Source organism: Barbatula barbatula (genome assembly GCF_947034865.1).
Source record: "Barbatula barbatula genome assembly, chromosome: 5".
Taxonomy (NCBI): domain Eukaryota; kingdom Metazoa; phylum Chordata; class Actinopteri; order Cypriniformes; family Nemacheilidae; genus Barbatula; species Barbatula barbatula.
In genome coordinates, this window is record NC_136769.1 from 205,228 (window position 1) to 218,810 (window position 13,583).

The following is a 13,583-nucleotide window of genomic DNA, read 5'->3' on the forward strand; positions in this document are numbered from 1 at the left end:
CACACTCGCGCACACACGACAGACACACACACGCTCACTCACTCGCGCACACACGACAGACACACACACACACAGACACTCACACGACAGACACACACACGCTCACTCACTCGCGCATACACGACAGACACACACACGCTCACTCACTCGCGCACACACGACAGACACACACACACACAGACACTCACACGACAGACACACGCTCACTCACTCACTCACTCGCGCACACACACAACAGACACACACACGCTCACACACAGACACTCACACGACAGACACACACACGCTCACACACAGACACTCACACGACAGACACACACACGCTCACTCACCCGCGCACACACAACAGACACACACACACGCTCACTCACCCGCGGACACACAACAGACACACACACACGCTCACACACAGACACTCACACGACAGACACACACACGCTCACTCGCGCACACACGACAGACACACACATACACGCTCACTCACCCGCGCACACACAACAGACACACACACGACAGACACACACATACACGCTCACTCACCCGCGCACACACAACAGACACACACACGACAGACACACACATACACGCTCACTCACCCGCGCACACACAACAGACACACACACGACAGACACACACATACACGCTCACTCACCCGCGCACACACAACAGACACACACACACACACACGACAGACACACACATACACGCTCACTCACCCGCGCACACACAACAGACACACACACTCACGATCTTCATTCAGGGCTGTACGGTCAGCGGCTATACTGTGAATTACTCTGGTATTGTTATTGAATATATAAAACACAGTCACGTGAATTACAGCACAAGAGCTTTGAGCAGCAGGTGACATGAAACATCACTTGTCTGATACACTTTACATTTCACAGATTCTTGAGACAATGTGTTTGAGATCATCGGCATTAATCAATCATAGTTACAGAAAATGTTTTATCTATTGACAGTGAATCTGAGTCAAGTGGATAAAACACATTCTGTTGCACTATTGTGAAAGATCCAGTTCTATGTTCTTAATTCTCACACTTTCATTTTATTATTAATCATATAAGCAATGTTCTCAGGTCCACAAGACATTGTGTAGTTGATGAACAACTTGAACCAAGAATAAAATCTCTTTTTTCCACCTCACCATGTGTTGTACAACAAAGTGGTTTTGTTTTCCTCAGTTGAAGCTAATAAACAGAAGATTTATCCCACAGCTACTGACAGAAATGATCTCTCTGGGATGACGGTGTTGAGATGGTAAAACTGTGACTAGAGATTCAAACATTGAGTTCAATTATAAATCAAAGGTCCTCCTACTGTTGTACTGACGCGAGCGGGGTGATGAATGGCTCTCGAGTACATTCACAATTATGAAAATACTGACGGGGTCAACGCAAAGTGAGAACAGAAATGTGTAAGGTTTTTTCAATGTAAAATATCATTTAAGAATTGTTTGACAATTTACAGATCTCTGTATTTTGGAAGTTTTATGTATTTTCCAGTATAGAACGTGCAATTTAAAAGAATTATATCAAAATAATGTGTCTTTCATTTCTATACTGAATTTCTTGCGATTCAACTTTAAGCCGTTTTTTGTATGTGTGGCATGTTAAGAATCAGTGTTTTTATATGACTACTGACTGATGTCAAACAGAACTGAGTGTTTTTCAATAAACCAGACAGACGGTTTATTTCATGAGTGTATTTACAGTCCAAAAGCACACAATGACGTCACACATGGGTTACAGAGTCAGGGGTCGTGTCCGTGGTAAAATTTAGAGAGGAAATCAGTGGGACGCGGCGTCTCAGTCTCATGAAAAAACCTCATGATGTGAGTCTTCTGCTTCCAGACATTAATGGTCTCCTCCAGCTCCATCTTCCCCTGACACACACACACATAAACTTCATTAAAACACACAATAACACATATCTAACGACAGATAGGGATATTATACGTGTTTGCTGTGCTAGGGAGACTCAGGTCTCATAGAGGAGGGATGCTGTGAATGTAGAGAGAATGAGGACGTTCTCCTCCTGAACTTGTTTCATAAAACGTCATTAAATGTGTCTATACTTTCAGAACTGAAAATGACTGATTGTAATGTTGTTGTGTTACTGTCGTGACTCATGATGAAGGTTTTATGCTTTTGTTTTGCATTTTAACATAAAATAATTCATTTGTGTTTACCTGAAGAGATGAAGATGACATGAGGATGAGTGAAGAGATCCTTCATGTTTGAGTGAACTGTCAGTTTAAAGGGCGATGAGCGTTAAGAATCAAGCTCATGAATCATGTCTGGCAGCATTAGATGATGTGTGTGTGCTCAGCTTTCACACACACTATTCTTTATACATTGTGACAGGTGTCAGTCGGAGGTCACTCAGGTGTGATCTGTGACATTGACAGCAGGTGTTTGTTACCTTTATGACCAGCATGTCCATGACTCGAGGGTCCGTCACGTGTTTGTTTTTGTCGAACATCTCTCTGACTTTCTCTTGACCTTGACGAGCAGAAATATCCAGCTGATACACATGAACTGAAACACACAAACACACACTTATTTCAGGTGTTAAAATCTTTAAATGCACCGTTGAACTCAAACAGGGATGAAATCAGCTTCTGTGTGTGTGTGTGTATGACTGTAACATGTCTAACTCTGTGTTGTGAGGTGTGTGTGTGTGTGTGTGAGTGAGTGTAACATGTCTAACTCTGTGTTGTGAGGTGTGTGTGTGTGTGTGTGTGTGTGAGTGTAACATGTCTAACTCTCTGTTGTGTTGTGAGGTGTGTGTGTGTGTGTGTGTGTGTTGTGAGGTGTGTGTGTGTAACATGTCTAACTCTGTGTTGTGTGTGTGCGTAACATGTCTAACTCTGTGTTGTGAGGTGTGTGTGTGTGTGTGTGAGTGAGTGTAACATGTCTAACTCTGTGTTGTGAGGTGTGTGTGTGTGTGTGTGTGTGTGTGTGTGTGTGAGTGTAACATGTCTAACTCTCTGTTGTGTTGTGAGGTGTGTGTGTGTGTGTGTGTGTTGTGAGGTGTGTGTGTGTGTGTGTGAGTGTAACATGTCTAACTCTCTGTTGTGTTGTGAGGTGTGTGTGTGTGTGTTGTGAGGTGTGTGTGTGTAACATGTCTAACTCTGTGTTGTGAGGTGTGTGTGTGTGTGTGTGTGTGTGTGTGTGTGTGAGTGAGTGTAACATGTCTAACTCTGTGTTGTGAGGTGTGTGTGTGTGTGTGTGTGAGTGTAACATGTCTAACTCTCTGTTGTGTTGTGAGGTGTGTGTGTGTGTGTGTGTGTGTGTGTTGTGAGGTGTGTGTGTGTGTGTGTGTGTGTGTGTGTGTGTGTGAGTGTAACATGTCTAACTCTCTGTTGTGTTGTGAGGTGTGTGTGTGTGTGTGTGTGTGTTGTGAGGTGTGTGTGTGTAACATGTCTAACTCTGTGTTGTGAGGTGTGTGTGTGTGTGTGTGTGTGTGTGTAACATGTCTAACTCTGTGTTGTGAGGTGTGTGTGTGTGTGTGTGTGTGTGTATGACTGTAACATGTCTAACTCTGTGTTGTGAGGTGTGTGTGACCTTGACGCGGATCAGCGTGTGTGTTTGAGCCCGTGTCGTGACGTCACCTGTGCTCGGCACCTCGCGGTACCAGGCCCGGTAAAGCTCCCGAACTCTCCGTCTGGCCTCCTGCAGGTCGCGGCTGAAGATCGGTTTAACGGCTTTAGCGGCGGTGCGGGTCGCAGCGCTCGACGCCATTGTGAGAATCCACTGCTGACCTGCGCATGCGCGCTCACTCAAAACACGAATGGCACGCGCACGCGCACAACAACACGAGATCCACCAAATGCAACAGCTGTGTTCTAGTGACGTCATACGCCGATATGTCTGCGCAGCGTTGCATGAGGTTGAACCAACTCTTGATACACAAATCAATATGATACACAAATCAATTTTCTTTAGTTATACTAATCTAACATTGATCCTGACGACGTGTTTCACGAGATAAAATATAAATACTTTTTACAGTATACAAATTATAAATGATATAAAGTGATTTTAGCTGTAAAACCTTCTGTTAAATATGATTATACCATGGTGTGTCTGAATACTGGGTTCTGATTGGCTGGAAGGTGTGCATTACTCCTGTCAGTTTGAAATGATCTGATGATAATATTAATAATCATAATAATAATGATTTTCTCCTGTCTGATCAAAAATGACACTGTAAACATCAATAACAGCTTTAAATTAAACATGACTCTGGTATAAGCAGGATAATCCACAGCTAGCCACAACCACCCTCACTTCACCTGTGACCATATTGCAAATAAAACAACAAGCTTAAATGGAAAAAACCCAACACAAATCAAGTGAAGAAGCCATCTTTAATAGGTTGTAACATGTTACACTTAGACACGCTGTAAACTTCTGTAATTAAATATAAAAACAAGAACAAGAAACATGTTTAGAAACATTGGCTCATTAAAGCAAAGCGCTGGGTTTTGTGGCACAAAAGAAGTGAAGGACAGGAACAAAAACACACACATGTGTTATCCAGTTATTCAGTCTCAGCAGCTCAGACAGTAAAGCGTTTCACATCATCTCTCGTAGACATGAAAAGTGCAGGAGATTTAGTCCAGTGTACTGATTGGCCGAGGTCATTCCCTGCAGCTGATTGGATTGAAATGAAAGGCACATGATTGTTCAGGCTCCTCCCTACAGACACACACACACATTCATAAGGTTAGTGAATGAATGACAGTTACCGTTAATGTACAAAAGTGTGTGTCTCACCGCTGTGTGTGTGTGTGTGTGTGTCACTGCAGGCTGTTGTGTGTGTGTTGTCCGTCCTGCAGGGCGTTCAGTGCCACTCTCAGATGTTCTCTCAGCGTCTCCATCTCTCTCTCACTCCGGCTCTTCATCACACTCAACTCCTCACACACCTCACGGTACTGCTCACACACACTGTTCTTCTCCTGACACACACAAATCACACACGTTATATAATCACACGCCTGTATCAGACAACACCCACCCACACGCACACACAATACAATACCATTGTGTGGAGGTGCAGCTGGCTGCGCAGACAGTTGAGCTCTTTGTGCAGGTACTGTAGTTCATTCTCTCTCACCCTCAACAGCACCTACACAACAACAACAACACAAATATACAATTAAGCAATGATATCATGAGAAACATTTGACTTTATAATTGAGCCAGCAGGTGGCGCTGTCTTCACACTGAAGCCTGTAATGTGCTGACATTCGGCTAATCTTTCATGAGTGTGTCAGATTTCTGTGTTTATAATGTAAGTCATGACAGCGCACACGTACACACACACGTTTCCAGTGTATTCAAACACACCGATCGACAGCACATGAGTTTTATAACTTTAGTTTAAGTGAAATGAAAAGTGAAAGATTTACCTGTGTCTCACTCCACGAGCTCTTGCTGCAGTCAGGATCTGACCCCTGACCTCTGACCACTGAGCCAATGACCTTAATCTCCTCTGACAGATGAACGTATAACTCCTAAAAACAAAAGCGGGTTTGATTAGGACCGGTTCCATACACACACACTTCATGTTTATTTGTGTTGATCTGTTGTGTGTCACCTGGTTGTCTCTCTTGAGTTGTTCCAGCTGTCTATCTCTCAGGCTGATCTGTCTCTCTCTCTCTTTACTGTGCTGTTGAGCTTCATTCAACTCCAAACACTTCTGAGAGTAGCGCTCAGACAAACTCTCCAACTCTCTCCTGAGAGACACTAATTCGGCCCTACAAACACACATGCACACACAAACACACACACGCAAACACGCACACACACAGATGATTTTGATATTTCATTACACATTTGTGTTTTGAAATGATAACTGTGATGTGCTCACATGTGTTTCAGATCTGTATGTAGTGATGTGTGCATACTTCTGCATGTGTGTGTGTGTGTCGGTTCTGTTGAGTGTGTGTACTCACTGTTGTTGTGCATCCAGTGTGTTTGTGTCTGTTCCATCTCTCTCGGCGTGTTGTGTTGTTTTCTCCAGTTCTGCTTTATGTGCCGTCTGTAATGCTTTCATCACTGACACACACACACACACACACAGTTACACACAAGCCTCACAAACATCTGGGCATTTTAGCGGGTGTGTGTGTGTTGTTGTTGTGTGTACCCCGTGCAGTAGCCTCGGTCTCCTCTCGGAGCAATGCGTCTCTCTCTCTCTCCAGAGCTCGGATCTGTTGTGCGTGTTGTTTCTCCATCTCCTCCAGTGTCTCCCTGTGGACTCGCTCCATCTGCTGTAAACTCTCAATGCAGCGAGACTCCGCCCCACCCGACCCCGCCCACCCCGCCTGTGATCCCTCCCTCCCCCCCTGCAGCGTCACCAGCTGCTGCCTCAGAGACGCCACCTATAGACGAGGAAAGACAGAGAGAGAGAGACAGAGGTAAAGCCTCCCGCAATGATATAGTGAATCACGCTCAAGTTCGATTTGTAAGCATCAGCCAATCAAACGAAGACTTAGGGGCTGTGTCCACCGAGGCGTTTGGCGTATGACGTGTTTTTTCAATCGTTCCCAGCGGAGACGCCACTTTTTTTTTTTAGAGCAGCTGAGGTTCTTTTCTGCAGCGTATCAAAGTAACAAACGCGCTTCCGCTTGAAAATAAAACGCGGTTCAAGCACCGGCAACCGGCCTTTTCAGCCGCGTAAAAGAGCCTCGGTGGATCTGTAGCCTAAAAACACACACACAGACTAAATAAGTGTAAACAAGCTTCTGTATAAAGCTTATACACTGCATCCAAAATAAACATTAAATGCACGTTAAATTGTTTTGGCGAGTAAATAAAAGGTTTAATGTAACTTCATATAGTTAATTGTTTATTTTGGAGCGTCTGTGTTCTATTCAGTTCTCATAAACTCATCAAGAGTTGGTTTTATGAGAGCAGATAGATTTTATTCACGCACTACCTCCCTCTCCAGAGCTGGAGTGGATACCGGGCCAGGCCGCGATCCCATTGGTTGAATGGACCTCATCTCTTTGAGTGGCAGCTGCTCAAACTCCGCCCATTTCTTCTCGATCTCTTCCAGTCTCCTCTGCTCCGCCAGCTGCCCAGTCCCCTTGCGTGAGAGAGCCGCCTCCCATTGGCCGTGAGCAGCGTCACATGTTCTCTCCTCCTGCCATTGGTTGTGTTCTCTCACCTGTCCCTCCCCGGATTCTCTCTGACTGGCCGAGGTAGGACCGGAAGGCGGAGCTACACGCGACAGTTCCACATAGTCAAATTTGCTGTGAGTGGGGTTTGTGCTGGAGGCGGCCTCTGATTGGCTGTGATGTCGACGTGATGAAGCGTGTCGCGTGTTCTCTTTATCAGCGCTGCAGTCGGGTAGCCTGCAAAAAAAAAACACAATAAAAGCGTATTTGTGATTTGTGTTGGGTGGCAGCACTGCATCTCATCAGTTTTGAGTACTCTGAACTGACAAAATCCACAGAGGACCATTAAAGTAAATCCAGTAAATGATGTTTCTATATAACTGTTGTCTGGTAGGTGAGTGATGGTACTGACTGTGTGAGGTCTGGAGAGACGTTTGGTCGAATACTTTTCCTTAAAATCTCAATCCAGTTCCTGCGGATTCCTGCGGTCATGGCCGACAGCGTGAACACATCCTCTCTTGTCTATGAAAGAAAGAGAATGAAGCTATCCAAAAACCTGTCACATCTGATTGGTTGATCATTTCCCATCCGCTGAAGGAATGCGTCACGTCCAGACATGTGTCTCTCACAGTCTCTGTGTGAACTGACCTGAATCTGAAAGCCATAGTTCTTCTCCACATCAAACTCAGACACCTTCACACATGACTTCAGGTCGATCTCTCCATCCACATCATCCTTCTGTTGAAACAGCGAAACACATACAGCTCAGCACACCACGTGACATACAGCTCACCACAAAGAGCTTCAGCAGAACGTCTCGCTCACCTCCTCTGCCGCTGAATCCCGATAGTACTTCAGTCCAGCATCTGTCAGCACAAACCAGTGTTTCCTCCACTGAACACACACACACACACACAGAGTCAGACAATACTAAAACACATCACACACACAGACAGACATTCTCTCTGCGTCTAAAATCTCAACTGTAACAGTATGCACTGAATTGAATCAGTATCTACCTATGGACCGTTAAAACAGTACGCTCTATATAGTGGGAATAGATTTGGGACATACAGCGTCTGCTATGTTTTATGGTCATGTGACTAGTATGGTCTTTGACCTATGACGTTTTAACAACAACCTGTACTTAGGCGTCAATAAAAAAATAATTTATTCACGAATAAATGCATTTATCGGTCCTCACATTTGAAAACTGACATGCGTCTTAAAGGAGTCATATAGCATGGCTAAAACGAATATCATGGTTTGTTTTAGATGTAATTCCATATGTATATACATTAAAGGCTGTTTTTTCCACGGATTTTTGTATCTCCTCTCTGAAACGTGCACATACTTGACAAAGCTCATGACGCTGAACAGTGAGGTGTGCTGTGATTGGCCAGTTAACCAGTGCGTAGTGATTGGTGGAATAATGCTAGCGTGTGACGGAGATCAGGTTTCAAAGCAATTGAACTGACATGTACACCCTCCTCACTTGCGTTTACATTTGGGCGGTCTTAGTCAAATCATACCACGAACTGACGTAGATTTGTGTGGGTGTGGTTACACGAGGCGGTTCAGGCGGGTCTGGGTGAGCATTCGCTTTTAGATTGAATGCTTATTTTGTTCTGACACTAAATGTTTGCAATTTTATGTTTCTAATACATGCATGGACAACTTATAATACACAAAAGACACAGAAACACATATTCATGCCATACATACTATACATGACTCATACTGTTTATCGTCTACTATTTGGTATGTTAGTAGGCGATTTTGGATGCCGGGACAGAAACACAATTATCATCACAGACAGACACTGTTACCTCTCCGCTCTCATCCAGTTTTGACATCCAGCCCTTCTTAAAGTTCAGCAGGTCAGGCTAGAGACAGACAGACGGGTTTATCAGGTTAGAAAGAGAGACAGGCTTCAGTTCAGTGTCAATTGTAAAAGTGCAACACAGCAAACACACACACAAACAAGCATTTGAGGAACTAACACAACAGACAGATGTGAATCACACAGGAAACATCAGTGTTACTGCTCCAACACACAACTAGTGTACATCACACACATATGAAGCTTTAACGGGACAGTTCAACCAGAAATAAACTGTCATCATTTATTCACCCTCATATCATCTCATACCTGTATAAATGACTAAGAATGTTAGCCATTTTCTGTTCAGGATAGGGCTGTGCGATATTGAGGAAAAATGAGATATTGCATATGGGAATACGATATTTCTTTTTCGAAAATCAATTTAAATAGTATTAAAAAGCATTTAAAAAATGATATAACTAACATAAATTTCACATTATTAGAGGAAAAAAAGTATCACTACAACTTCTGAAAGTGAACCGCCATGTTTTACTGTTGCATTAAACAAATCTGACATTTTGTAAACAATGTGAACAAACAAAAATAAATCAAACACATTTTGCATCACGACGCGGATTGTTGATTGACTTTAATTGATCAGGTTAATTGTCAGAGCACACGCATGCTATCATGCGCATCCCAACTAACATCCGTGTGCCACATACAGTGGGTACAGAAAGTATTCAGACCCCCTTACATTTTTCACTCTTTGTTATATTGCTGCCATTTGCTAAAATCATTTAAGTTCATTTTTTTACTCATTAATTCGCACACAGCAGCCCATATTGACAGAAAAACACAGAATTGTTGACATTTTTGCAGCTATCACATGGTCCTAAGTATTCAGACCCTTTGCTCAGTATTTAGTAGAAGCAGACTTTTGATCTAATACAGCCATGAGTCTTTTTGGGAAGGATGCAACAAGTTTGTCACAACTGGATTTGGGGATCCTCCGCCCTTCCTCCTTTGCAGATCCTCTCCAGTTCTGTCAGGTTGGATTGTAAACGTTGGGTTTAAGTCAGGGCTCTGTCTGGGCCATTCAAGAACAGTCACAGAGTTGTTGTGAAGCCACTCCTTCGTTATTGTAGCTGTGTGCTTAGGGTCATTGTCTTGTTGGAAGGTGAACCTTCGGCCCAGTCTGAGGTCTTGAGCACTCTAGAGAAGGTTTTGGTCCAGGATATCCCTGTACTTGGCCTCATTCATCTTTCCCTAGATTGCAACCAGTCTTCCTGTCCCTGCAGCTGAAGAACACCCCCACAGCATGATGCTGCCACCACCACCACCACGCTTCACTGTTGAGACTGTATTGGACAGGTGATGAGCAGTGCCTGGTTCTCCACACATACCGCTTAGAATTAAGGCCCAAAAGTGCTATCTTGGTCTCATCAGACCAGAGAATCTTATTTCTCACCCTCTTGGAGTCATTTAGGGGTTTATTGGTAAACTCCATGCAGGCTTTCATGTCTCCTGGACTTAGAAGAGGCTTCCGGGCCATAAAGCCCGACTGGTGAAGGGCTGCAGTGATGGTTGACTTTCTACAACTTTCTCCGGACTGCATCTCTGGAGCTCAGCCACAGTGATCTTTGGGCTCTTCTCCCCTGATAGCTCAGTTGAGCTCTAGGAAGGGTTCTGGTCGTCCCAAACGTCTTCCATTTAAGGATTATGGAGGCCACTGTGCTCTTAGGAACCTTAAGTGCAGCAGAAATGTTTCTGTAACCTTGGTCAGATCTGTGCCATGATTCTGTCTCTGAGCTCTTCAGGCAGTTCCTTTGACCTCATGGTTCTCTTTTGCTCTGACATGCACTGTGAGCTGTAAGGTCTTATATAGACAGATGTGTGGCTTTCCTAAACAAGTCCGATCAGTATAATCAAACACAGCTGGACTCAAATGAAGGTGTAGAACCATCTCAAGGATGATCAGAAGAAATGAACAGCACCTGAGTTAAATATATGAGCGTCACAGCAAAGGGTCTGAATACTTAGGACCATGTGATATTTCAGTTTTTCTTTTTTAATAAATCTGCACAAATGTCAACAATTTTGTGTTTTTCTGTCAACATGGGCTGCTGTGTGTGAATTAATGAGTAAAATGAACTTAAATGATTTTAGCAAATGGCAGCAATATAACAAAGAGTGAAACATGTAAGGGGGTCTGAATACTTTCTGTACCCACTGTAGATACTATACTATCCGCATTGACATTAAACTTTGACCATACATAATTTTTCAAAGAAATAAATAGCTCAATTATCGCAAACCATTGCGATATGCACGTGTGCGATATTTCGATATATATGGCACAGCCCTAGTTCCAGACATCATCCACTACCATAGTACTAAGAATAAAGAAATGGCAGTCAAAGACAGAAATACAATGTTCATGATGACCTTTAACACCAGACCAGTGTTATACAGTCTCAAGCTGATCAGATCTTGGTTTTCTTATGATAAAAGACATTCATGTATCGTTGTGAATTTTAAACCTAACAGAAAACAAACCAGAGAAACACACAAGTCGATGTCTCGCATGCACAAACACACATGAGCATCAGATATTAATGATAAAGTTGTTATTGTAGTATGTGTTCAAGTGTAGTGCTGGTTGATCATGAATAATATTGACTCTGACAGATTTAAATGATGAATAATGACTCTATCAGACAGTCTGTGGGAATTTACACTGACAAAAACATCACGATCAGTGTCACTAACGCGCGTGCGCCGTGTGGGGTGTGTCGCGCGCAAATACACAGAAATATGTATTACAAATGTTTGCTCGCCCCCCCCCCCTCCCACACACACACACACACACACAAAACACAAAACACACTCGGTTTAGACACACACTACAGTTTATTAAAGTGAATGAATGTTAAACTGACCGTCATGATGGTGAAATCCAGCCGGAGCGCAAACAGCAGTTAAATAAAGTCCATATGATACAATTGAACACTCGTGAGTTGTAATGTGGCTGAAGAGTTTAAGCAAACTTAATGTTGTTTATTATGACCAATAACAATTATAAACAGATTCGATCGATGCGACTGAAAGTTTGACGGAGTTCGAGCTGCTGCTGCGGTGTTACCGGGGCGGATCCCGTGGACAGTTGAGCGGAAGCGAGCAGCCAATCAAAACCGAGCAAACGCATAACAGCAACCAACCGGAACCGCGAGCGAGACCACAACAAACCAACCAGCGTTACAAGCGGTAGTTCAGACGCCAATCAGAATGATCCTGTTGAATTCGCGTTCAGAAGTTCGTACACCAATAACTTAAATTCAAACTAGTCTGTTTATAAACGTTATAAAACAATGAAGACTATAAGATGTAATAACTATACATCAGTTATAAAGGGCATCGCCTTGAGCCAAAGCAACACAAATAATAACATTTTAAAAGCTTTGGTTTGAAACAGTTCTCTTAAGAACCTAACACATGGTTTCATAAAAGTAAATATGTGTAGTTCAGTTATAGTAAATTTGTAACTACTATTAGTAGCTATATGAAAAATCCCTAAATAAGAATAAATCCAGCTCAAAACCCCAAAATAATAAATATAGATAATTGAAGATAAATAATCATTAGTAAAATGAAATGAATTACAACGAACCTGCTTCACAACCCTAATAATGGTTTAAAGGTCCAGTCAGTAATATCTAGTGGCCCCTCCCCCTCCCTTTCCAAACACAACGGCTGACAGAACATGGCGAATTACATGCAGGGGGACTCGCGGTGTACGCAGATAGAAATAGCTCATTCTACGGTAATAAAAACATAACGCTTCATTGGATAAGCTCTTTATACACCTCTGAAGGCACAGCCATGTATATTATATTGTATTTCTATCAATAGATCATCACAAAAATTGTACTATGGACCTTCATTTGGTTGAGATTTAGTAAGAAATGGAACGTTTGACTGCAGTTGTATGTTTCAGACAGAGATGGCGATAGAGAGGCCAAAGTTACAGATAAATGACAGCCTTTAAAGAAGATTGAATGAGATATTATGACGTGCCTGTTGAACGGATTCTTCATCAGTCTGTTCCACACTGCAGGAGAAATACACTGACGGTCTGTGCGCTTTCTGTAATAACAAACACACTGAAGAACGACAACACAAACTACATAACATCAGCACTTCAGACTGAGTGTGTTAAATGCACCTGTTTGTGTTCTGTTGATCTGGACGTATTCTTGTGAATCGGCTCTGGAGATGGACTGCTCGCTCTCTGAATCAATCATCATCATCGTGATTCAGTGAAATAAATCTCAATGCTATTGTGTTCTCTCTTACAGATGTGATGTCACTGCATTAAGCCCAATTTTAACTTGTGCGTTGGACCTACGCAGACCCGTGTACCCTATGCTGTAACCTGACGTGCACCCCTCCAAAAATGTAGTAACCCATCAACTCAACGCGGGACCCTACGCGGACTGCAAGCACTCTGATTGGTCTGTGTGAACCCCTCCCCAGGTCCAAAAACTCTGCGAACGCATAATTATCTAAGTAATTATCTGTTCTTCTGTATTTAACATCTCAAGGTGC

The 13,583-nt window shown here is 43.1% G+C and overlaps 2 protein-coding genes across 2 annotated transcripts; both read right to left on the reverse strand.

Moving 5' to 3' along the window:
• Nucleotides 1-1,048: 1,048 nt before the first annotated feature.
• Nucleotides 1,049-3,805, reverse strand: ndufa6 (NADH:ubiquinone oxidoreductase subunit A6). The gene is made up of 3 exons (XM_079457223.1): nt 3,635-3,805; nt 2,443-2,558; nt 1,049-1,903 (listed from the first exon to the last, which is right to left on the reverse strand). Exons 1-3 carry the CDS (start codon nt 3,762-3,764, stop codon nt 1,772-1,774), a joined length of 378 nt encoding a protein of 125 aa, XP_079313349.1. The 5' UTR covers nt 3,765-3,805; the 3' UTR covers nt 1,049-1,771.
• Nucleotides 3,806-4,374: 569 nt separating this feature from the next.
• Nucleotides 4,375-12,135, reverse strand: triobpb (TRIO and F-actin binding protein b). Its single transcript, XM_079457429.1, has 13 exons — nt 11,918-12,135; nt 8,980-9,036; nt 7,976-8,044; nt 7,799-7,888; nt 7,563-7,672; nt 6,970-7,387; nt 6,178-6,412; nt 5,984-6,086; nt 5,626-5,785; nt 5,438-5,542; nt 5,068-5,154; nt 4,803-4,984; nt 4,375-4,724 (listed from the first exon to the last, which is right to left on the reverse strand). Exons 1-12 carry the CDS (start codon nt 11,921-11,923, stop codon nt 4,826-4,828), a joined length of 1,599 nt encoding a protein of 532 aa, XP_079313555.1. The 5' UTR covers nt 11,924-12,135; the 3' UTR covers nt 4,375-4,724; nt 4,803-4,825.
• Between the last annotated feature and the right edge of the window lie 1,448 nt (nt 12,136-13,583).

Coding starts and splice junctions, on each gene's coding strand:
- ndufa6 (XM_079457223.1), bottom strand. CDS start 3,764: ATGGCGTCGAGCGCTGCGACCCGCACCGCCGCTAAAGCCGTTAAACCG. Junction 2,559..3,634: donor CCGCGAGGTGCCGAGCACAG/GTGACGTCACGA, acceptor TGTGTGTTTCAG/TTCATGTGTATCAGCTGGAT. Junction 1,904..2,442: donor TGGACATGCTGGTCATAAAG/GTAACAAACACC, acceptor TGTGTGTGTCAG/GGGAAGATGGAGCTGGAGGA.
- triobpb (XM_079457429.1), bottom strand. Junction 8,045..8,979: donor AACTGGATGAGAGCGGAGAG/GTAACAGTGTCT, acceptor GTGTGTGTTCAG/TGGAGGAAACACTGGTTTGT. Junction 7,388..7,562: donor GTCTCTCCAGACCTCACACA/GTCAGTACCATC, acceptor TTTTTTTTGCAG/GCTACCCGACTGCAGCGCTG.